Source organism: Chiloscyllium plagiosum, unplaced genomic scaffold, assembly GCF_037043375.1.
Source record: "Chiloscyllium plagiosum isolate Xiang-an unplaced genomic scaffold, Cpla_swu_hap1 HiC_scaffold_6, whole genome shotgun sequence".
NCBI lineage: Eukaryota > Metazoa > Chordata > Chondrichthyes > Orectolobiformes > Hemiscylliidae > Chiloscyllium > Chiloscyllium plagiosum.
The window spans coordinates 127,984,549-128,010,552 of NW_028270144.1; the positions used below are offsets into that span (position 1 = coordinate 127,984,549).

General features: G+C 50.4%; 1 protein-coding gene across 8 annotated transcripts in view; it reads right to left on the reverse strand.

Annotated features, from left to right (window-relative positions):
* arap1 (ArfGAP with RhoGAP domain, ankyrin repeat and PH domain 1) overlaps positions 1–26,004 on the reverse strand; it is a 209,758-nt gene that overhangs the window by 106,657 nt on the left and 77,097 nt on the right. For 6 of the 8 annotated variants that reach the window (XR_015757500.1, XM_087988447.1, XM_087988448.1 and 3 more), the window contains 4 exons: positions 24,863–25,002; positions 15,332–15,438; positions 12,429–12,526; positions 11,074–11,253 (listed from right to left, as the gene is read on the reverse strand). Coding sequence is in view for 7 of the 8 variants with exons in the window: in XM_087988447.1 (XP_087844573.1) it covers positions 11,074–11,253; positions 12,429–12,526; positions 15,332–15,438; positions 24,863–25,002 (525 nt within the window). In the remaining variant the exon portion in view is untranslated. Of the gene's footprint in view, positions 1–11,073; positions 11,254–12,428; positions 12,527–15,331; positions 15,439–15,649; positions 16,121–24,862; positions 25,003–26,004 lie in introns of those variants that run through there. The other 2 variants (XM_087988452.1, XM_087988451.1) reach the window with 2 other exon arrangements.

The window sequence follows — 26,004 nt, forward strand, 5'->3', positions numbered from 1 at the left end:
GAGTCCGGCAGCCGGAGTGCATTGTGGGAAAGTGGGAAGCTGCTGACTTCAGAGGGAGGGAGCGGGCTAGGATCGAAACGGAGGGCCAGCGCGGAACGGGGAGGTGCAGAGGGACCGTGGTGTTCCAGTGCCGGAGGGTGGTCATCAGGAAGGCTCCTCAGATACCGTCCTTCACGACCGGGGGAGGGGCAACAGGTCGAGAGGGTGTGGAGGTTCCGGTGTGGGCCTGGGGTGGACAAGGTCAGAAGTCACATGACACCAGGATATAGTCCAACAGGTTCATTTGAAACCAAATAAAACCAAATCAAACATAAAGAGGGAGCAGCAGCACGAGCAGGATGTCGGGGATCTGGTCTGATCTCGGGCAGGATAGAACCAACAGCTAGGCCAACCACTCACTAAGCATGAAGTGGGCACAGCCTTGGTTCAATGCCAATTGCCAGGCACTGCCATTGCTGCCAATTTCCCTGCAGCACCTTGTGTCTGATAGATATGGACTTGGACACAACCAATGCACTGAACACTGGCACTGGGTGTATCATTGCGGCCTGCTACCAACTCTGTGCCAACGCTGAAGGAGACGATCAAAGCTCCGATGAACCTGGAATTTCTCACAAGGGACACCAGGACCATGCAGAGACCATCAAGAATGTCCGTGAGGCTCCGGAGAGTTGTGCTGGGAATCCCATCCCCTCCAGACCAGTCGCGATTGCTCTGGATGCAAAGGGACCTGAGATCCGCAAAGGAATCATTAAGGGACGTGGGTCAAAATGTATAATGCTGGAAAAGCACAGCAGGTCAGGCAGCGTCCGAGGAGCGGGAGAGTCAACGTTTTGGGCATAACCCCTTCTTCAGGAATGAGGGTGGGACCAAAGGGGCTGGGGGATAAATAGGAGGGTGGGGCTGGGGGGGGTGAAAGGGGCTGGGACAGCGGTAGGTGGGTGCAGGTAGAGGGTGATGGCGATAGGTCGGAGGGGAGGGTGCAGTGGATAGGTGGGAAGGAAGATCAGGAATGGCTTATGTCCAAAACGTCGACTCTCCTGTCCCTCGGATGCTGCCTGACTGGCTGTGCTTTTCCAGCGCCACACTCTCGACTCTGATCTCCAGCATCTGCAGTCCTCACTTTCTCCTTATTAAGGCACGTGGTATTTTTGCTGAGATTGAACTGAAGAAAGCAGCAAAACTTAAAGTCACTCTGGACGATGCATTTAAAGAGAAATGTGATTGAAAATATACTGCAGCCTAGATTACACATAACCTGAGAAAGTGGTTGCTGGTATTTTGGAAAACTACTGCATTTGATTTCAAACAAACCTGTTAGACTATAACCCAGTGTCTTGTGACTTCTGACTCAGATGTGGAGGGATTGGTGAGACCAGATCTCGAATACTATGTGCAGCTTCAGGCTCCTTATTTAAGGAAGGATGGAAATACATAGGAAATAATTCCGAGGATTTACGAGGGGGTTCGGACAGACAGGGGCGTGTTTCCAGTGGGGTTCAGAGAGGGAGGGGTTAACTGATTGGAGTGCGTCAGGCCCCGAGCGGTCAGAACATGGAGGATGTGGGAAGGATAGTTCCCCTTGTGGGTCAGCCCAGGACCAAGGGGCGCTGTTTTACAATTAGGGGGTCGCCCTCCCAGGTCAGAGATGAAGGGAATGTAGCAGCAAGTTACTGCAGAGGCTGGAATCTGTACTGAAAACAGAAAAGGCTGGAGATCCCAGCGGGTCAGACAGCATCCACAGAGAGAGAGAGGGAGAGAGAGAGAGGGAGAGAGAGAGAGGGAGAGAGAGAGAGAGGGAGCGCTAACATTTCCAGTGTAGGTGCCTCTTCATCAGAGTTCGACTCTGAGAGTTGTGAGACATTGGGAGTCTCTGTGGCAGGGGTCGGGGGTGGGGGGGGGGGGGGGGGGGAGTGGAAGTCTTTGAATATTTGAAGACAGAGGTGAATAGCAGTTCTGAGGAAGGGTCACCTCGACCCAAAACGTTAACTCTGATTTCTCTCCGCAGTTGCTGCCAGACCTGCTGAGCTTTTCCAGCAACATTTGCTGTTTGTTTCTGAATAGATTCTTGTTGGGCAGGGGATCATTGGGTGGTGGAGGGGTGAGGGTGAGGAGGGAGATTTGAAACACAAACAGAAACAATCTTACTGAGAGGCAGAGTCGGGCTAGAGGGACCGAATGGCTCACTCTTGGTCCTTTGCGTGTGTTAATGAGCCCAGACATTTCCCGATGCCAGGGCATGGTGACGGGGGTATCCACTGAGCACAGGTCTAAGCTTCTGGGTGTGGCCGGATTGGCTGTGCTAAATTACCCATTGTGTCCAGGGTGGGTCAGCCGCAGGAAATGCAGGGATACAGGGTTAGGGCGGGGGATGGGGCTGGGTGGGACGCTCTCCAAAGAGACGGTGTGGACTTGTCAGGCTGAATGGCCTTGTTTCCACACTGTGGGGATCCTTTAAAACAAGAAGCTCTTCAAACATCCCACATTAAAATCTGAAGGGAAGTGCGCTTAAAAACATAGGTTCACCATCAGGAACGGTCTTCAACGCAGAGGGACGGGGTACGAGGTGGAATCCATCCAGATATCTTGGTCAAATTAAAATGAAGGCAGTGGGTATGCCTCAAGGCCACCTCTGTGACACACACAGAGAGATCCCACACCCGCAGGAACAGGGGCCGGCAGTGGGGATGGGGTTGAGGGGAGGGACTCTCGCCGAAGGGGAGGTGAGACACAAAGAAACATGAGAAATAAAGAGGGATTCTGAAAAAAAGACTGGCAGCTAACAGAGGAAACCCCCAAACTCTTCGTAGCTACATCAACAGTAAACAGAGGGGATAGGGTTGAGCACGGGCCTCAAAAGGGGAGTTACACTGTGAGGGCTGGATGAATATTTCAGATCGGTCTTTACTGGAGGGGCCAGTGCTGGCCAAGGTGTAGTGACTGAGGAGGAAAGTCACGAGAAAGGTTTGACGCTGATACGTAGCAGACACTGGTGAGATGGTGGGTGCTCAAAAGTGGATCAGACACCAGAACATGATGAGATGTATCCAAGGATACAGAAGGAGGTGAGAGTGGTAATTGCAGGAGAACGAGCCACAATCCTCCAAGCTCCCCTGCACTCGGGCTGCGGCGGGAAAATTACACACATTTCACCCTTTAATCAAAAAATGTCGCGAATATAGACCCAGCAATTACAGACCAGTCAGTTTATCTTCAGAGGTTGGACATCTTCTAGAAACTATTATTTGGGATAGGATTAGCAGTAAAATTGTTCAATGTGGGTTGATATGGAAGAGGCAGCACCTATTTGTTCAGCAAAAATCTTGTTGAGCTAACTTGCCGGAATAAAACAGACAACCACGATTTGAAACAGAAATTGCTGGAGAAACTCAGCTGGTCTGGCAGCTTCTGTGGAGAGAGAAACAGAGTTAACATTTCGGGTCCAGTGACCCTTCTTCAGAATGGCCTTGCTGGAGATTTTGGGTAATGCTGTTGATGTGGTGAACGTGGATTTCCAGAAGATGTTTCCAGACTTGTGAAGAAAGTTAGAGGTCATGCTATAGAGGGACAGTAACAATGCGATACAAAACCAGGTGAGTGATGGCAAACAGAGAGTCACAGTCGGTGGGTACTTTCCCAATGGAGGAAGGATTGTAGTGGAGGTTCCCAGAGGTCAGTGTTGGAACCCTTGTTTCTCTTGATAATATATTAATAACTTGGATCTTGCTGTGCAGGGGACCATTTCAAAGTTGTTGGATGACTCAAACCTTGCAAGGATCATAAACTGTGAGGTCATCAGTTTGGGTTGGCACGTGGCTCAGTGGTTAGCACTGCTGCCTCACAGCGCCAGGGACCCAGGTTCGATTCCAGCCTCGGGCAACTGTCTGTGTGGAGATTGCACATTCTCCCCGTGTCTGTGTGGGTTTCCTCCGGGTGCTCCGGTTTCCTCCCACAATCCAAAGATGTGCACGTCAGGTGGATTAGTCATGGGAAATTGTCCCAAAGTGCCCGGGAATGCGCAGGTTAGATGGATTCATCATGGGAAATGCAGGGTTACAGGGATAGGGGGAGGGGGTTGAGTCTGAGTGGGATGTTCTTCAGAGGGTCAGTATGACTCAAAGGGCTGAATGGCCTTTATGACAGTGTAGAACCTAAAACGAATGCTGACATGTTGGCGAGGTGGGTGGATAGTTGGCAGATGAAATTTGAAGAGTTTTGTGGGTTCAAAGCAGATGGAGGGACAGTATAACCTAAAGGGTACTGTTCGAAAGGGTATGCAGGGGCTGAGAAACATCCAGGTCTGATTGGCCGTAAGCTCATTAAAGGTGGCAGGACAGGGTGGTGGGGGCAGTTTATAAAGCACACAGTGTCCTCAGCATTATTAATATGGGTACAGGGTACAGGAGCGAGGAGGTGATGCGGGACTTGTACAAGACACTTATTGGACCTCAGCCGGAGGGTTGGGTACAGCGGTGGGCGCGTTACAGGAAAGATGGGAACGCATTGGAGAGCACGGTTTACAGGAATGATTCCAGGAACACCAGTGATGAGGAGAGACTGAAGACGCTGGGGAAGGTTGAGAGAGAGAGGTCTGACAGAGGCTTTCCAAAATCCTCAGTGGGCCGGGCAGAGGGGATAGGGGCAGGCTGTTCCTGTTTGCAATAAGATGACAAACCAGAGGATATTGTTCAAAAGTATTTTACAAAAGAGTGATGTGAGAAATGAACTTTCACTTAGCGAGTAGTCAGAGACTGGAATGTACTGCCTGGAAATGGGGTTCAGCCGATGGCTGTGTAAACAGAAACAATATATCAGGATACCCGCACAAGGAGGGATATTGGCAGAAAGCCAAAACACTCAGCGAGTCAGTACAGACGCGATAGGCTGAATGGCCTCCTGGTACACGGTACAATTCTATTCTACACACCCCTGAGCATGCACGCCTGTTCCGTTGCTACCATCTAACACCAGCGGAGGGTGGGGAGAGGGGGTAAGGGGTCAGGATTCCACGACAAAGTACATAACAGCCTCCACCCAAAATCAAAATCCACCACAGCACAGCGACAAAAAATATTAACAAAGAAAACGTGGCTCTCAAATGATACAACTCAGCAGGCAGTGAACATTACATTCCTGCAGACCTGAAGATGCTCCCAGTGGAGAAATAATTCAAACCCAACAGCCTGGAGGAGAGAGAACATTCCAGAATTCAGTGGCTTCAGATAGCGCTGCTGTTAGGAAACTGACCTCCCCCCTTTCCTGTGAAAAGGTCCTGATTCTCCCTTTCAGTCATGTGACAGGAAGTCAATTAATGCCTTCACTGATGCTAGAGACGGCAATGAATCGATTCTTCAATTATTTTGTCCACACATCAATAAACATTTAACATCGGAAATGTGAGCCAGAGTGGGCCATTTGGCCCCTCAAACCTGCTCTCTCACAAAAATGGCTGACTGTAGTGATTGGAACCAGGGAGACTTCATTGACGACAAACTCCAGGCTAACAACCTCCAATCAGAAAATCCCTGGCTGACCAAACTAACCAGCAGATACAACCAGGAGAGCAGAATCTCAGAAAAACATATGTAACCCGGAGATTGAGAATCTCCGCAGTCCAGGGGAATGACTCTGAGCTGGTTGGCCATAGGCAGTGCACTGTGCTCAGGTAAATCCATGGCCACTTGGTGACAGGACACCAGCCTCTGTGCAGCTATTCCACCAACCTTCCAGTTCAACACTACCTCCTGCACTATCCTATCATCACTCGATTCCCTTAATGACCAAAAACCCATTGACCTCTCTCCCCAACAGACTCAAGGACTAAGCTCCATAAGCTCGGAGGGAAAGAATTCCAAAGACTCTTAAAAGTCCAAGTGAAGGCTTTTTTAAAATTCATTCATGGAACCTGGGCATCGCTGGGAGGAACAGCATTTATTGCCCGTCCCTAGTTGCCCCTTGAGAAGGTGGGGGTGAGCTGCCTTCTCGAACAGTTCACATGCTTTAGGTTAACCTATAATGCTCTTAGGGAGGGAATGCCAGGATTTTGACCCAGTGACACTGAAGGAACAGTGATATATTTCCAAGTCAGGACGGTGAGTGGTTCAGAGGGGAACCTGCAGGGGATGGTATTCCCATGGATCTGCTGCCCTTGTCCTTCAAGATGGACGTGATCGTGAATCATGGACTGCAGCGGTTCAAGAAGGCAACTCAATCCCACCTTCTCAAGGGGCAATTAGGAACGGGCAACAAATGCTGGGCCCATACCCCACCCTATCCCTTTAATCTCCCCAGCCCCTAACTCTCCTCCCTATCCCTGTCACCTCCTCAGCCCCTACACCCCCCTCCCTACCACTGTCACCCCCTCCAGCCCCTACATCCCCTCCCTATCCCTGTCACCTCCTCTAGCCCCTACACCCCCCTCCCTATCTCCGTCCCCTCCCCAAGCCCCTACACCCCCTCCCTATCTCTATCCCCTCCTCTAGCCCCTACACCCCTCCCTATCTCTGTCACCTCCTCCAGCCCCTACACCCCCCTCCCTATCCCTGTCACCCCCTCCAGCCATGACACCCCCTGCCTTTCTCTGTAACTCCCTCCAGCCCCTACACCCCCTCCCTATCCCTGTAACCTCCTCCAGCCCCTACATCCCCTCCCTATCTCTGTAAACCCCTCCAGCCCCTACACACCCTCCCTATCTCTGTCCCCTCCCCAAGCCCCTACACCCCCTCCCTATCTCTGACACCCCCTCTAGCCCCTACACCGCCCTCCCTATCTCTGTCACCTCCTCCAGTCCCTACATCCCCTCCCTATCTCTGTCACCTCCTCCAGTCCCTATACCCCCCTCCCTATCTCTATAACCCCCTCCAGCCCCTAACCCCCTCCCTATCCCTGTCACCTCCTCCAGCCCCTACACCCCCGCCCTATCTCTGTAACCCCCTCCAGCCCCTACACACCCTCCCTATCTCTGTCCCCTCCCCAAGCCCCTACACCCCCACCCTATCTCTGTAACCCCCTCCAGCCCCTACACACCCTCCCTATCTCTGTCCCCTCCACTAGCCCCTACACCCCCTCCCTATCTCGGTAACCCCTTCCAGCCCCTACACCCCCTCCCTATCCCTGTCACCTCCTCCAGCCCTTACCACCCCCTCCCTATCCCTGTCACCTCCTCCAGCCCCTACACACCCGCCCTATCTCTGTAACCCCCTCCAGCCCCTACACCCCCTCCCTATCTCTGTAACCCCCTCCAGCCCCTACACCCCCTCCCTATCTCTGTAACCCCCTCCAGCCCCTACACCCCCTCCCTATCTCTTTCCCCTCCCCAAGCCCCTACACCCCCTCCCTATCTCTTTCCCCTCCCCAAGCCCCTACACCCCCTCCCTATCTCCGTCCCCTCTGCAAGCCCCTACACCCCCTCCCTATCTCTTTCCCCTCCCCAAGCCCCTACATCCCCTCCCTATCTCTTTCCCCTCCCCAAGCCCCTACACCCCCTCCCTATCTCCGTCCCCTCTGCAAGCCCCTACACCCCCTCCCTATCTCGGTCTTCTCCCCAAACCACTACACCCCCTCCCTATCTCTGTCCCCTCCCCAAGCCCCATCCCCTCCCTATCTCTGTCCCCACCCCAAGCTCCTACAGGCCCTCCATATCTCTGTCCCCTCCACTAGCCCCTACACCCCCCTCCCTATCCCTGTCACCCCTTCCAGCCACTACACCCTCTCCCTATCCCTGTCACCCCCTCCAGCTGCTACACCCCCTCCCTATCCCTGTCACCTCCTCCAGCCCCTACACCCCCTCCCTATCCCTGTCACCTCCTCCAGCCCCTACACCCCCTCCCTATCCCTGTCACCTCCTCCAGCCCCTATACCCCCTCCCTATCTCTGTAACCCCTCCAGCCTGTACAATCCCTCCCTATCTCTGTAACCCCCACCAGCCCCTACACCCCCTCCCTATCTCTGTCCCCTCCCCAAGCCCCTACACCCCATTCCTACCTTTGTCACCCCCTCCAGCCCCTACACCCCCTACCTATCTCTGTACCTTCCCCAAGCCCCTACACCCCCTCCCTATCTCTTTCCCCTCCCCAAGCCCCTACACCCTCTCCCTATCTCTGTCCCCTCCCTAAGCCTCTACATCCCCTATCTCTGTCCCCTCCCCAAGCCCCTACACCCCCTCCCTATCTCTGTCCCCTTCCCAAGCCCCTACACCCCCTCCCTATCACTGTCCCCTCCCCAAGCCCCTACACCTCCTCCCTATCTCTGTCCCCTCCCCAAGTCCGTATACCTCCCTCCCTATCTCTGTCCCCTCCCCAAGCCCCTACATCCTGTCCCTATCTCTGTCCCCTCCCCAAGCCCCTACACCCCCTCCCTATCTCCGTCCCCTCCCCAAGCCCCTACACCCCCTCCCTAATCCGTCCCCTCCCCAAGCCCCTACACCCTCTCCCTATCTCTGTCCCCTCCCCAAGACCCTACACCTCCTCCCTATCTCTGTCCCCTCCCCAAGTCCGTATATCCCCCTCCCTATCTCTGTCCCCTCCCCAAGCCCCTATACCCCCTCCCTATCTCTGTCCCCTCCCCAAGACCCTACACCTCCTCCCTATCTCTGTCCCCTCCCCAAGTCCGTATACCCCCCTCCCTATCTCTGTCCCCTCCCCAAGCCCCTACATCCCCTCCGTATTTCTGTCCCCTCCACTAGCCCCTACACCCTTCTCCCTATGCCTGTCACCCCTCCAATCCCTACACCCCCTCTGTATCTCTGTCCCCTCCACTAGCCCCTACACCCTTCTCCCTATCCCTGTCACCCCCTCCAGCCCCTACACCCCCTCCCTATCTCTGTCCCCTCCCCAAGCCCCTAACTCTGAAGCTTGGCTGTCAACAACTGATTGGTCTGTGGACGAGTGATCAATTATTGATGACAAAGGCCTTCTGCCGACCAACAACAAATGATTGGCTCCCAAATAGCCAAAGAGCTTGAGGGTGTGAATGTTTTGGCAGAAACCAGGTACCTTTGGAGAAGCTGTTTTTGCTCTGCAGTAAGAAGCAGCTCAAGCCTGAAGATAGCCATTCATTTCCAGGCACTGTAAACTGTGACTAAACTAAAAGACAAAGTGGGAAGCAGTCACCCTGTGCCTCCTGCAAACAAGTGAAGATATCAGGAGGAGGACAATACAGAAGCATCATCCACGTCAACCAGCTGAGTGGCACAGTAGCTCAGTGGTTAGCACTGCTGCCTCACAGCACCAGGGACACAGGTTCAATACCACCCTCAGGGTCTGGGTGGAGTTTGCACATTCTCTCAGTGTCTGCATGTGTTTCCTCCCACAGTCCAAAGGTGTGCAGGTCAGGGTGGATTGGCTGTGGGAAATGCAGGGTTATAGGGATTGTGGGGGGTGGGGGCAGGGTCAGTATCACCTCAATGGGCCAAATGGCCTGCCCCCACACAGCAGGGATTCTATGGAAAGTGTCATCACGTCACAGTCTCCCCACGGCCCCCGATATTCCTTCCCGTCTGTGTGTGGAGGGGAAGATGATAAGAGGTTAGATTTTTAAACAGTGGGGTTGTGAGACTGAGGGTTTCTCATTGCCCACCTGCAGCTAATCATAGTGTTTTATAAATAAATAGCCGTCCTGGTCAGTGCAGAAATCAGGTCCATTCCTTCTGTTAACATGAGTCGCAAAGACAGGCACACCGGGTAAATCTGTCTCCTTTTATAAAGTCTTTAACTTCTGTGATGACTCTGGGGATAGTGGGGATTGATTTCCAATGTGTTCCCACCCCTCTGAGGGAGGGGTAACGAGTCGTTTCACCAGGAATTTCCTGGCCCTCTGTTTAGGATGGATAGCGCTGTCCAGGACAGCTCCACCATCAGCGATGGTTTCCACAGACAAGACTTTGCTATTCAGTCACAGGATGTGACATCACTGATTACCCAGGAGACAGTTCAGAATAACAATAAACAATGAACCGCTGGTGCTGGAAATCTGAAACAGGGATTCTTGGAGAAACTCAGCAGGTCTGGCAGTACGTGTGGAGAGAGAAAGCGGAGTCCACGTTTCAGGTGGAGTGACCCTTCATCGGGTCTGAAAAAGAGTCTTCAAAACATTAACTCTGCTTTCTCTCTCCACAGACGGCGCCAGACCTGCTGGGTTTCTCCAGCAATTTCTGTTTTCGTTTAAGAATCAATCTGTGGTGGGTCTGGAGTCACATGTAGGCCAGACCAGGTAAGGGCAGCAGATTTCCATCCCTAAAGGACATCACTGTCCACTCTAAGGATGGGTCTTTCTGACAATAGTTCCATGGCCATAATTAGATTCCCAATCACAGGTTTCTTTTTATCGAATTCACATTCCACCGTCTGGCCACGGTGGGGTTGGAATCTGGGTCCCAGAATGACTCTCTGCATTATCGATCCAGTGATAGTATCACTCATCCATCACCTCAAGCACAGAACATGAAAGAGGAAACCCACGTCCCTTTTTTGGGGATGGGGAGTGTGGGGTTGCTGAGAACAAGGGGGTAAGACTTTCAAGTCTAAGCCAGGCCACATTAGGGAAGGTTTCCTCACAGCAGGAAGCGGGAATCAGGAGCACCTTGCTCCAGAGAATCACGGAAGTAACGGCCAAGCGGTATTATCACTGGACTGTTAATCTGGAGGCCCAGGTAATGTTCTGGGGACCTGGGTTCGAATCCCAGCACGGAATATGGTGGAATTTCAATCAACTTTTTAAAAGTCTGGAATCAAGCGATGGCCATGGATCCATTGTCAATTGTCTGAAAAAGCCCCATCTGGGTCATAAATCCCCTGTAGGGAGGGAATTTTACCTAGTCTGGCCTACATATGGCTCCAATCCCACAGCAATGTGGGTGACTCTCAACTGCCCTCTGGGTAATTAGGGGTGGGCAATAAATGCTGGCTTAGCCAGTGACGCCCTCAACCCGTAAATGAATGAATTTTAAAAGCCTCTGATTTCAGGACAGAGATTGACATTTCTACGCTGCCCTCGAATGACCTGCCCCTTCTATCCTCAGTCGATGATCCACGTGCGGCCTCCCCCCTTGCGCCCCACCCCGAGCTCAGTGCTTACCCTTGCGGGGGGTTCTTGTCTAACCAACCCGCTTTGATGAGGGGGCACAGCTGGCTGGTGTTGAGGCCCTGTTTTAGGCCCAGCTGCTCCTGCCCCTCATACACATTGCCCTGAGAGGCCAGGCCACTGTCCACTCGCAATCCAGACACACTCAGATCGTCAGAGGTGGAGCCGGGGGTGCTGCCAGGAAAAACAGAACACAAAAAATAAAATCACGTCAGCTGACAGGAAATGGACAGCACTGTTACAAAACACAACCATTTCCCTCCCTTCAAAGGGTCCACACGTCCCTCACCGCAATGGGAAGTGATCTGTCTCACATACACACCGTCCCTCTATGTCTCTCCCTCTCTCCAGTCTTTTCCTCACTCTCTCTACACCTTTCTAATATCTCTCCCCTGACTATACCCTCCACCCACCTCAGTGCCCCACCACTTCTCTCTTGCCCCCTCCCCCTCTCTCTCTCCGTTATTCCCACTCCCTCTCTTAACCTCTCTCTCCCCCGTCTCTCTTTGCGTATTACTATTTCTCCACTCCCTCCCCCTGTTCCCCCCTTTCTTTCTCTCTCTCTCTCTCTCTGCCCCCATCCTATTTTTTCGATGGAGGGATCAGTGGCTGGGGGAGAAGGATTTAAGGAGGTTTAGAACGGGTGTGAGGGAAAAACAGTGTTCGCCCAGAGGGTGGTGGAGACCTGGAGTTTGCTGCCTGTCAGAGTGGGGAAGGCAGAAACCCTCCTCACATTGACAAAGGATTTGGATGTGCACTTGTGATATCAAAGTACACAAGGCTATGGGCCACGTGCTGGGGAGTGGGATTAGAATAATTAGGGGGTTGGTTTTGACCAGTACGGATTTGATGGGCTGAAGGGCAGTTTTCTGTACTGTAGATCTCATGGACTGCCTGACAGGCGATATCCAGCATCTAACTGGACACAAACCAGTCAAAGACTAAAACAGCTCCTCTTGTGGATAATTTATTAACAACTCAGTCCTACAGCTCCTTCCAGCCCCAGTGCTCCTGATGAATAAATGGGCTCCGACAATTAATGGCCAGCTTCTTAATCTTAGTAGACAGGCAAAAGGCTGGGAGAACACCAGGAGGTGGAGACGTCGACGTTTCAGGTATAACCCTTCTTCAGGAACCCGAAACGTCGACTCCTCCAGCTCCTGATGCTGCCTGCCTTGCTGTGTTCGTCCAGCCTCCTGCCTGTCAACCTTGGATACCAGCGTATGCAGCTTTTTTTTGTCTGTTCTTAACCTTAACACATTAACACACTGTACAGGGTGCTGAAGGAGACAGGGGGGAGCAGATTGAATGCAGTGGACATTCCCTCACACACAGGAAGAGGAACGTACTTGCTTAACATCATGTCGTAATCCTCGGCATTGTCGTCATCACTGAAGAAACTGCTCGGGCTCTCGCCGGTACTGCTCTGCTCGGGGTCAGTCACGTCCTGTTAAACACCAAGGGCCACATTTACTTTTGCTGAAACAGTGAGTACATCCCAGAGCTTTTCGCGGTTCCAATCAGACACAGAACGCAGACCAGTCCATCGCACAATTCAGCCTTCCATCCACTGACTCCGTCTACATTTCCTGCTGCCTCCGGATAGCAGCCAAGATCATCAAAGACCCCAGTCATACCCTCCCCCACCCTCTTCCATAGGGCAGAAGATACAGAAGTTTGACAACACGTGCCAACAGATATAAAAACAGCTTCTTCCCCGCTGTTATCAGACTTCTGAACGGACCACTAATATATTAGAGCTGATCTTTCTCTGCACCTTCTCTGTAGCTGTAACACTATACTGAGGAACCTCGATTATCCGGATATTGGATTATCCGAAGGAGATCTCAAGTTCCCGATAGAAACATTACAAAGATGTGTTTCCAACACTGATCGGGTTGTTTGTTTACAGTGATTAAAAGTGAACTCGGCTTACTGAAATGCAGCCGAGAACAGTCCTGGTACCGTCTCCAAATGACTGACCTCTCGCCCTCTCTCTCCCCGGAGTTCTACACAGGGGTATAGCCTAAACCGCCCCCCCACCTTCCCCAGATAATTTCTCCAACATTGTCCTGTACGGAGGTGTGTGTGTGTGTGTGTGTGTGTGTGTGTGTGTGTGTGTGTGTGTGTGTGTGTGTGTGTGTGTGTGTGTGTGTGTGTGTGTGTGTGTGTGTGTGTGTGTGTGTGTGAGATTTTGAGACCCACCCCCCAAATGCAGCAGCAGACTTACTCTTGGTGTCCGGTCTGGCAGGGGAAGGGGGTGGGGGGGGTGGGATGGACAGGGAGGGGGCAGGGAGGCTGGGTTGGATGGGGGTTGGGGGTGTCAGAGGAGGTGCAGTGTGCTGCTGCCTGGTCTCCTGAATGGGGAGTAGATTTAGCAAATGCTCGCTGTGTCAATCCCATTGAACTGATGGGGGGGGACATTGGTTTCAGCAATGTTGCAGGTCCCTTACACACACGTGTGTGCCTGCTCAGAGATAAACCCTGAGAGAGAGAGGGAGCAAGGCGAGGAGAAAGGAAACTTCAGAAAACTGAGCCCCAGAGGAGAGGCGGTGAATCAATTAACCGAATAATCAGTTATCCAAATGAAATAGTGCCCACCCATCTCGTTCGGATAATCGAAGTTCCTCTGTATTCTGCATTGAGTTCTATTACCCTGATGTACATACGTATGGTATGATTTGGCTGGATAGCACAAACAATTTTTCACTGTATCTCAGTACATGTGACAATAATAATTTGAACTAGGTCAATGTAAACTTTGTTAGCACACAGAAAGGTCAACCTTACGAAACGAGGCCGTTCATTCTGTGATCTGGATCTCTTAAAGATCAGATTCCCTACAGAGTGGAAACAGGCCCTTCGGCCCACCAAGTCCACACCAACCCTCCGAAGAGTAACCCACCCGAACCCATTTCCCCCTGACTAATGCACCTAACACTATGGGGAATTTAGCATGGCCAGTTCACCCTGACCTGCACATCATTTGGACTGTGGGAGGAAACCGGAGCACCCGGAGGAAACCCATGCAGACACGGGGAGAACGTGCAAACTCCACCCGAGGCTGGAATTGAACCTGGGACCCTGGCACTGTGAGGCAGCCATGCTAACCACTGAGCCACCATTTAGTCCCACCTCCTAGATTCTTTTTCCAGACTCCAGCAATATTCCCCTTCAAATATTTCTCCTATTCCCTTTGGAAAGTTCCTGCCCCAGCCAGAACATAGCAACTTCCTGTAAGAGGTCCTTGTTTATTCTTTCACAGGATGTGGGCATCAGTGGTGAGGCTGGCACTTGCTGCCTGTCCCTAACTGCCCTTGAGCTGAGTCACCAGGAGGCCATTCAGCCCCTTGGACCTGTACTAGCTCTGTTCCCCGAGTGGTTCACTAGGGTCAGTTCAGACGGCAATGAAAGCTTAACCATGTGGGTATGGGTCTGGAGACACACCTCAGCCAGGCTGGAAGTTGACCCTCCTTAAACAGGCAGTAGTGAACCAAGTGGGCTTTTCCCCAACAATGGATTCATGGCCATCATTAGACCCTTAATTCCAGAAACTTGTTGAATTCAAATTCCACCATCTGCCATGGCGGGATTCGAACCTGGCTCCCCAGAACATTCCCTGGGTCCCTGGAATAACAGTCTAGTGATAATACCATCACCTCCCCCTCTGCATTGCTGCTGTATTGACAGCACCTTCACCTTCTCCCATCGTCATCCTACACCTTCTTCTGAAAAAGACTCACACAAGACTCTAAACATTAGCTGTTTTTCTGTCTCCACAGACAGTTAGTCCAGCACTCTGAGTTTGTGCTGAAAACAACAAATACTGGAGATTACAGCAGGTCAGACAGCATCCATGGAGAGAGAGCGAGCTAACGTTTCCAGTCCAGATCATTCTCATCCGGAAATGTTAGCTTGCTCTCTCTCTGCGGACCCTGCCTAACCCACTGTGATCCCCAGCATTTGTCATTTTCAGTACAGATTCCAGCCTCCGCAGTAACTTGCAGCGACATTAGGAATAAAGACAAGCAGTCTGAAACTGGGTGACATTTTGAATGGTTGCAAATCACAGACCAACGTGAACTTCAGCAGTAACCTGCTCCTACCTCTGTAATCCCAATTGACAGTATGGTGCATTTGTAATCCTAGCGCAGACATGATGGGCCGAATGGTGTCCCTGTGCCAACCCGCGATGCTATGGGAGTTCAATGTGAAGGAGGGGGTAGGGCAGGATTTTGAGACGGTCACTCACCGAACAGGGAGTCTGGCAGGAGCTGTCCTTGTCCCCCATTCCGAGCGGGAAGAAGATGCTGCTGTTGGGAAGTGACTCACATCGCGACTGCTCCACAGGCTGGGAATCTGTCTCAACATAAAGGGGGGACAGCACACAGGGGTTAAACACACCGAACAGCCACATAAAGCCGGTAACTGTCAGACGTTGGGAGCTTTCTCTCAGTAAGGGCGGGAGCTAATGGAGTTCTCCAGTGTACAACGTGGGTCGAGGGATAACGATTAGACAGCGAGGATACCACCTGCTCCCCTTCAACATACCCCGCATGGACCCCTTTACCTCAATCTGTGCTCAATCGGACATCCCACCCTCAGGACAGTACAGCTGCCTGGGTACTGCAAAGTGACTCCGTGCTCGATTCACTGGAGGAGAGGTCTCTGACGCTCGGCACTCTGACTCTGTGAGGGTCCAGCTGACACGGTGAATCGAGTGCCGCCAACAACACAGCCTGCTTCCTCTTTCAGCCCTCACGCTTTCCGGGCACAAGGGATAGAACTTGCATTCGGATAGCACCTTACACGGCCTCTGGACATCTCCCCAGCCAGCCAGTCAGAAGCATCCCCCAGGAGCTAAAGCAGTGCAGCCGGGGTGCTGTCAGGCAGCAATCCCAACAGGCAGAATGTGCACAGCAACATTCCCACAACCCTCCAGGATGCCTCCATCGATATCCACCGGGAATTGTATCAGTCTGGCTCCCACAGGATGTGAACGGACAGCTCCAGAGAGACCCGAACAGAGGGCACACCACTCTTTCTGGAGGCAGTTACTGCCGTGCCAATGTTGTAGCCCTTTCTCAACACAACCACAGAACTTCCCTCAATGCGCACTGTTACGACATCCTTGAGTCACGCTCATTGTGTAGTTTAACTCGTGAGCTACCTCACTGAGTCAAACTGGAACAAGAGGAGGCCATTCGGCCCTTCAAGGCTGCTTCACCATTCCATACGATCATGGCGGATCATCCACCTCAGTCCCCTGTTCTCTCTTTCCCCCTTTAATCCCTTTAGCCCCGAGAACTCTACTAACTCCTTCTTGAAAACATTCAATATTTTTGCCTCAACCCCTTCCTGTGACAGAGAATTCCCCAGGCTCCCCCCTCTCTGGGTGAAGACATTTCTCCCCCATCTCAGTCTGACATGGCCTACCCCATATCCTGAGCCTGTGACCCCCTGGTTCTGGGCTCCCTGGTCATTGGGAACATCCCTCCTGTGTCTACCCTGTCTAGTCCTGTTAGTATTTTATACGTTTTTATGAGCTCCCCCTCGTTCTTCCAATCTCTGGTGAATATAATCCCAACCGATCCGGTCTCTCCTCATACATCAACCCCGCCATCCCAGGAATCAGTCTGGGAACCCCCTCGCTGCACTCCCTCCATCACTGGAACATCCTAAACAGCTCCAACAAATACCCAAGAAGCTTGATACCACCCAGGGCAAAGTAGCCCACTTGACTGGCACCACATCCACAAACACCCACTCCCTCCACCTCCAACCTGGTCTGGCCTACACGTGACTCCAGACCCACAGCAATGCAGCTGCCCTCTGGGCAATAAATGCTGACCTCACCAACAACACCCTCATCCCGTGAATTTTTTAAAAAACCATGCTCTGAGGAGGTCTTCTGGCGTAGTGGGTAGTGTCCCTACCTCAGAGGCAGTAGCTCAGGATTCATATCTATTTCCAGGACATGACAGCCAAAGTGGGTGTGTTGATAATGTGTCCAATAGCAGGGGTTAAGAGCAGGAGAAATCCCTGGTCCACTATGTACTGGAAAGAGCAAGGAGCCTCTATCATCACCACCCCTCACTCCAGGCTGCAACATACTTGTAAATGTGGATGTTGTCATTCTCACAGGAACAGCAGGAGGCCATTCAGCCCCTTGAGCCTGTACCACCATTCAATGGGATCATGGCTGATCTGCGGCCTAACTCCATATCCCTGCCTTTGGCCCACATCCTTTAATACCATTATTTAACTAATGTCTGCGTGGGTTTCCTCCGGGTGCTCCGGTTTCCTCCCACAGTCCAAAGATGTGCAGGTCAGGTGAACTGACCATGGTAAAATTGCCCATAGTGCCATTAGGTGCATTAGTCAGAGGGAAATGGGTCTGGGCGGGTCACTCTTCTGAGGGTCAGTGTGGACTGGTTGGGCCGAAGGGCCTGTTTCCACACTGTCGGGATTCTAATCATCAAAAAAAACCTATCTGTCTCAGATTTAAAATTAACAACTGATCCAGCATTCCCTGCGGTGTGTGGGACAGAGTTCCAAACCTCTCCCACCCTTCGTGTGTACAAGTGCTTCCTAACATCTCTCCTGAACGGTCTGGCACTAATCCTCAGACTATGCCCCTTGATCTAGAATCCCCACCCAGTGGGAACAGTTGATCTTTATCTATCATGCCTCTATTGTAACATATTGAAGACTTTGATTAGGTTACCCCTTAACCTTCTAAATTCACAAGAAAATGGACCTAAATTTGTATAATCTCTCCTCATAACATAACCCCTGAAGTCTAGGTGTCATTCTTGTAGGTCTAGGTGTCATTCCAAGACCAATCCATCCTTCCTGCTGTGTGGTGCCCAGATCTGCTCACAGTGCGCCAAGTGGGGGGGCTCGAACCAAGGATTTGTATAACTGCAGCATAACCTCCACGCCCCCAGACGTCAGGTCTCTAGTTACCAAGGGCAGTATTCCATTAGCTTTTTGGTTATTTTCTGCACCTGTTGATGATATTTGAAAGATCTCAGCGCCTGGACACCCAGGTTTGTCACTCCCTGAGTGAACTGTAACCCACAAGCGTTCACCTGACGTCAATTAAAACAAGAGTCAATAGATGGCCCGAAGCACTGACCCGCCCGCTCCTCAATGCTGCCTGACCTTCTGTGCTTCTCCAGCTCCACACCTATTGACTCTGCTGTCCTCACGGTTTCCAAATAAAACAAACCAGCTCCATAAACAGAGACAACTTCAACGGCACTCCCACCAGAACGCAGCAATCACCGTTCCCGGCAGGGACCCCCTCCCAATAATAGCTGCCAAAGGCCAGAGGAGAATGCATTAAGCCAGGGAGTGTTGTGGATGGGCCAAACCTTCCGAGCGGTGAACGGGCGCATTTTTGCTGGAATCGGAGCTGTTGCCGGCCAGCATTTGTACACTCATCAAGCCTGGAGCAGAAGCAGGCCATTCAGTCCCTCAGGACTGCTGCACCATCCAATAAGATCCCAGCTATGGGCCCTCTTGTGGTGTTCTGGTAATGTCCCTATCCCTCGACCAGGAGGCCTGGGTTCACGTCCCACCTGCCCCAGACATGTGTAATAATATCTCTGAACAGGCTGATTAGAAAAAAGAGGTTTCTTTCCTTTTATAAAATACAGTCACAGCCGGTCTGTTTGCATTATGAATTCCACATTCCCATCTCGTCCCAATAACCCTCGATTCCTTGACCTGATAAGAATCTCTACAGTAAATATTTAACGGTCCCCCCCCCCCCAACCACCTCTACCAACCCCTGAGGCAGACAGCTTCCAAGAGGATTCTGGGTAATCCAAGATGGAGGGCAGGAACAATTTCTGGCTGTAAGAGCTGCTCCTTTTTTTGAGGTATTTTAGGTGTTGGAGGTGATTTCCTCGAATCCCAGGAGCAGCAATCACTGTTTTATACGCTGTTGCATTGTTTTGGAACTTTGGGAAAAAAAAGTCAAAACAACTGCAGTTTTAAAAGGGAGAAGAGCAGACAAAGGAAGCACACAGTGAGGTCAGTGCAGGGGGGGGGGGGGGGGGAAGAGAGAGAGAGAGAGAGAGAGAGAGAGAGAGAGAGAGAGAACCTGCTCAGTTACTGCCTTTGCTGTTTGAACTCGTGTATCGCTGGACATCGGAGTGTATCTGGGAAAATTAACAAACAGTGAAATTTACAACTAATCTTGGAGGAACTGTTGGGCGAAGTTCACAGCACAGAATCAGATAAGTTAATTATTGTTTTTAAGTGTGGCCTACAGAGATTCTGCAGGAGTGAGTAGAGTGGGTTCTTTCTTGATTATATGTTTTTAGAGATATGTCTCTTGTTTAAACTTAAAATATAAGCCATAACTATTAATTTAACCTGGGGCAGTGTTTTGTAGAGGAATAAGACGGTGTGATTTTCTGGGTCTGTAGATTGTGAAGGAGCAAAAATGGCCTTTGCAGTGATATGTACTCCCTGTCAGATGTGGGAGTTTAAAGAGAGTTTAAGGGTTACTGCGGATTATATCTGCCATAAATGCTGTTGGATGCGAATCTTATCAGATCGAGTGGATCGGTTGGAGAGACAGACAGAAACGATGAGGAATTTGCAACAGCAACACAATGTGATGAATGGCAGTTATAGGAAGGGGGGAAAGTCTCAGATACAGTCACATAGATGGGTTAACTCCAGGAAGGGAGAGAGAGGTCGGCACCTAGGGCAGGAGTCTTTTGTGGATATACCCATTTCAAACAGGTATGCTGTTTTGGAAAATGTAGGGGGTGATGGATTCTCAGGGGAATGTAGCACGAACAGCCAAGTTTCTGGTATTGAGACTGGCTCTAATGTAACGAGGGGTACGTCGGGTTCCAAGAGATCAATTGTGTTAGGGATTCTGTAGTCCGAGGTACAGACAGACATTTCTGTGGCCAGCAGAGAAAAAGCAGAATGGTGTGTTGTTTCCCTGGTACCAGGATCAGAGAGGGTGCAGAATGTTCTCACGGGGGAGAGGGGCCAGCAAGAGGTCATTGTCTACATTGGAACCAACGACACAGGAAGGCAAAAGGTTGAGATTCTGAAGGGAGATTGCAGAGAGTTAGGCAGGAATTTAAAAAGGAGGTCCTCAAGGGTAGTAATATCTGGATTACTCCCAGTGCTACGAGCGAGTGAGGGCAGGAATAGGAGGATAGAGCAGATGAATGCATGGCTGAGGAGCTGGTGTATGGGAGAAGGATTCACATTTTTGGATCATTGGAATCTCTTTTGGGGTAGAAGTGACCTGTACAAGAAGGACGGATTGCACCTAAATTGGAAGGGGGCTAATATACAGGCAGGGAAATTTGCTAGAACTGCTCAGGAGGATTTAAACTAGTAAGATGGGGGGGGTGGGGACCCATGGAGATAGTGAGGAAAGAGATCAATTTGAGACAGGTACAGTTGAGAACAGCAGAGAGTCAAGCAGTCAGGGCAGGCAGGGACAAGGTAGGACTGATAAATTAAACTGCATTTATTTCAATGCAAGGGGCCTAACAGGGAAGGCAGATGAACTCAGGGCATGGTTAGGAACATGGGACTGGGTTATCATAGCAATTACAGAAACATGGCTCAGGGATGGGCAGGACTGGCAGCTTAATGTTCCAGGATACAAATGCTACAGGAAGGATAGAAAAGGAGGCAAGAGAGGAGGGGAGTGGCATTTTTGATAAGGGATAGCATTACAGCTGTGCTGAGGGAGGATATTCCCGGAAATACATCCAGGGAAGTTATTTGGGTGGAACTGAGAAATACGAAAGGGATGATTACCTTATTAGGATTGTATTATAGACCCCCCAATAGTCAGAGGGAAATTGAGAAACAAATTTGTAAGGAGATCTCAGCTATCTGTAAGAATAATAGGGTAGTTATGGTCGGGGATTTTAACTTTCCAAACATAGACTGGGACTGCCATAGTGTTAAAGGTTTAGATGGAGAGGAATTTCTTAAGTGTGTACAAGACAATTTTCTGATTCAGTATGTGGATGTATGTACTAGAGAAGGTGCAAAACTTGACCTACTCTTGGGAAATAAGGCAGGGCAGGTGACTGAGGTGTCAGTGGGGGAGCACTTTGGGGCCAGTGAACATAATTCTATTAGTTCTAAAATAGTGCTGGAAAAGGATAGACCAGATCTAAAAGTTGAAGTTCTAAATTGGAGAAAGGCCAATTTTTACGGTGTTAGGCAAGAACTTTCGAAAGCTGATTGGAGGCAGATGTTCGCAGGTAAAGGGACGGTTGGAAAATGGAAAGCCTTCAGAAATGAGCTAACAAGAATCCAGAGAAAGTATATTCCTGTCAGGGTGAAAGGGAAGGCTAGTAGGTGTAGGGAATGCTGGATGACGAAAGAAATTGAGGGTTTGGTTAAGAAAAAGAAGGAAGCATATGTCAGGTATAGACAGGATAGATCGAGTGAATCCTTAGAAGAGTATAAAGGCAGTAGGAGTATACTTAAGAGGGAAATCAGGAGGGCAAAAAGGGGACATGAGATAGTTTTGGCAAATAGAATTAAGGAGAATCCAAAGGGTTTTTACAAATACATTAAGGACAAAAGGATAACTCGGGAGAGAATTGGGCCCCTCAAAGATCAGCAAGGTGGCCTTTGTGTGGAGCCACAGAAAATGGGGGAGATACTAAATGGATATTTTGCATCAGTATTTACTATGGGAAAGGATATGGGAGATATAGACTGTAGGGAAATAGATGGTGACATCTTGCAAAATGTCCAGATTACAGAGGAGGAAGTGCTGGATGTCTTGAAACAGGTAAAGGTGGATAAATCCCCAGGACCTGATCAGGTGTACCCGAGAACTCTGTGGGAACCTAGAGAAGTGATTGCTGGGCCTCTTGCTGAGGGACAGGATGTACATGTACAGGACTGATTAGGGATAGTCAACATGGCCTTGTGTGTGGGAAATCATGTCTCACAAACTAGATTGAGTTTTCTGAAGAAGTCACAAAAGGGATTGATGAGGACAGAGCGGTAGATGTGATCTTATGGACTTCAGTAAGGTGACAAGGTTCCCCATGGGAGACTGATTAGCAAGGTTAGATCTCATGGAATACAGGGAGAACTAGCCATTTGGATACAGAACTGCCTCAAAGGTAGAAGACAGAGGGTGGTGGTGGAGGGTTGTTTTTCAGACTGGAGGCCTGTGACCAGTGGAGTGCCACAAAGATCGGTGCTGGGCCCTCTACTTTTTGTCATTTACATAAATTATTTGGATGCGAGCATAAAAGGTACAGTTAGTAAGTTTGCAGATGACACCAAAATTGGAGGTGTTGTGGACAGTGAAGAGGGTTACCTCAGATTACAACAGGATCTGGACCAGATGGGCCAATGGGCTGAGAAGTGACAGATGGAGTTTAATTCAGATAAATGCAAGGTGTTGCATTTTGGGAAAGCAAATCTTAGCAGGACTTATACACTTAATGGTAAGGTCCTAGGGAGTGTTACTGAACAAAGAGACCTTGGAGTGCAGGTTCATAGTTCCTTGAAAGTGGAGTCGCAGGTAGATAGGATAGTGAAGAAGGCGTTTGGTATGCTTTCCTTTATTGGTCAGAGTATTGAGTACAGGAGTTGGGAGGTCATGTTGCGACTGTACAGGACATTGGTTAGGCCACGGTTGGAAAATTGCGTGCAATTCTGGTCTCTTTCCTATTGGAAGGATGTTGTGAAACTTGAAAGGGTTCAGAAAAGATTTACAAGGATGTTGCCAGGGTTGGAGGATTTGAGCTACAGGGAGAGGCTGAACAGGCTGGGGCTGTTTTCCCTGGAGCGTCGGAGGTTGTGGGGTGACCTTATAGAGGTTTACAAAATCATGAGGGGCATGGATAGGGTAAATAGGCAAAGTCTTTTCCCTGGGGTCGGGGAGTCCAGAACTAGAGGGCATAGGTTTAGGGTGAGAGGGGAAAGATATAAAAGAGACCTAAGGGGCAGCGTTTTCACACAGAGGGTGGTACGTGTATGGAATGAGCTGCCAGAGGATATGGTGGAGGCTGGTACAATTGCAACATTTAAGAGGCATTTGGATGGGTATATGAATAGGAAGGGTTTGGAGGGATATGGGCCAGGTGCTGCAGGTGGGACTAGATTGGGTTGGGATATCTTTAGATTTTTAAATTACATTACAGCGTGGAAACAGGCCCTTCAGCCCAACAAGTCCACACCGATCCACCAAAGCGCAACCCACCCATACCTCTAACCTAACACTATGGGCAATTTAGCATGGCCAATTCACCTAACCTGCACATCTTTAGACTGTGGGAGGAAAACTGCAATCACATACAGAGACACACAGACAGACACACATAATGAGATATGAACATACAGAGGCACACACACAGACAAAAATCAGACACACACAGAGACACACAAAATCAGACACACACAGAGACACACACGGTCTCACACAAAATCAGACACACACTCACACGCACAAAATCTGACACAGCCACACACACAGACATGATATCAGATACAGACAGACACACAAGACACAAAATCATACATGCAGACAGTCAGACACAAACATATAGACACATGAAATCAGGCACACGGAGACACACATACAAAATCAGGCACGCACACAGACACAAAACATCAGACATGCAGACAGACAGACAACCCCTTCCATCTTGAGTGGCACCAGCAACTGTAGCTCCCATGCTCTCACTCCCCTCGCCCTCAGTCAATTGAGCAGTGCCTTGCTCAGATCCCTTCAGTGGGCACTCAAGGATTAATTGTATTTGTGTGGGTCTGAACTCCCGTATGAGCCAGACCAAGTATGGACAACAGTCTTCCATCGTGTGAGTAAACTAGGTGGGTTTTTACACCAGTTGGTATCTGAGCACTATTACTGGGACAGTTTAAATTCCACAATTTATTCATTTAATGCGGCGGGATTTGGACTGGTATCCCCAGAGCAATAGCCTAAGTGCAGTGACAATGCCACTAGACCAGCCTCCCCATGCAACAGCAGCCCTGTCCCCATGCCAGCTGATGTTACGGGAGGGGTTTCACTGAAATGTGCCAAATGCCTGATTGCAACTTGCAGTGAATGGTATTTGCCGATGGACTGAGCTCTGGAGGTGGAGGAGGTCACTCTGGGAGAGTTGTTCCTGAAACCGCTGCCCCCAAACTTGGCAGGGTGGGGGTGAGAATGGTGGTTCCCCTCACCTCATTTATGGGCTTGTCATGCACACTGGGGTAAAAACAATGACTGCAGATGCTGGAAACCAGATTCTGGATTAGTGGTGCTGGAAGAGCACAGCAGTTCAGGCAGCATCCAAGGAGCACAGCCCAGCTACAGATTCAGTATTAGTGCCATGACATCCACTGAGTATTTAATTTCAATTAATTAATCTGGAATTGAAGTCTAGTCTCGGTGATGGTCACCACAAAACCGTCATCGATTGTCATAAAAACCCAAATGATGGCCCGTACGGAAGGGAATGTGTCATCGTTACCTGACCTGGCCTACACGTGACTCCAGACCCACAGCAATGCCCACTCTGATGGTCCAGGCAAACGCACCATTCAAGGGGCAATGAGTGATGGGAGTAAATGCCCACATCCTACAATAGGATCCAGAAAAGAGCCAACAGGGTTAGCACAACGCCTTGCCCCAACTCACCCCCAGCAAGCTGAACAAAGCTACAAGTGAACCCTCGAATCTCTCACACTCTCACGCACACACACGCACGCACACACACGTAGGGAAGGACAACAGTGCACTACTCACTACAGACCGGGAGGTCAGGGAGTGCTGGCAGATTGCAGTCAATGCCGCACTGTGCGATTGCCAAGGGCTGAGCTCGTGCAGGAACCGGAGGGGACTTGAGGTCCGTCCGACACTCATTCACGTTCACACTGTCCACACCACTGAAAGGCAAAGGGAAATAATCCAGTTACATTCCGAATTACCTCACCAAGACACTCAGCAAACCCAGCTGGATGTGATAGCGACACAGAACTCCCTCTACACACCCAGGACAGGGACAGACAGGGTCAGATACAGAGTAAAGCTCCCTCTACACTGTCCCCATCAAACACTCCAAGGACAGGGACAGCACGGGGTTAGAAACAGAGTAAAGCTCCCTCTACACTGTCCCCATCAAACACCCCCAGGACAGGGACAATCAGGGTCAGATACAGAGTAAAGCTCCCTCTACACTGTCCCCATCAAACACTCCAAGGACAGGGACAGCACGGGGTTAGATACACGGTAAAACTCCCTCTACACTGTCCCCCATCAAACGCTCCCAGGACAGGGACAGAAAGGGTAAAGCTCCCTCTACCTGTCCTTCATCAAACACTCCCAGGACAGGGACAGCACGGGGTTAGATACAGAGTAAAGCTCCCTCTACACTGTCCCCCATCAAACACTCCCAGGACAGAGATAGGATGAGATTAGATAACTGGACAATAAAATCTCCCAGTTTCGGTGAGAATCCGATCTGGGAAGCAAAACCAGTGAGTTAGTGACTCCCTCTAACCACACTTTGCAAAACAAATCCAAGTGAATACAAGGGGACGGTCCTGATTTTTATCCACAGCAGAGTAAGTGTTGCTGCTGCTTACATCTGTATTCATTCCGGACAAACACCTCAGTATCGTTAACAATGACAAAACTACAAAAAAACCACAACAGGAAAACACTCACTGCCCATAAAACTAAACCTGAATTCTATTTATTTCTCTTTGGATTCTCAGTTTGAGTTTGTCAAGTGGATAAACTTTCATTTCAAACATCATTCTTTCCACACCCCCAACGGCCCCGTTTAATCCCCCTCCCACTGCCCTGTGTACACTCTCCCCCCATCATTGACCCTACGCCCCCATTTAATCCCCCTCCCACTGCCCCGTGTGCACTCTCCCCCCATC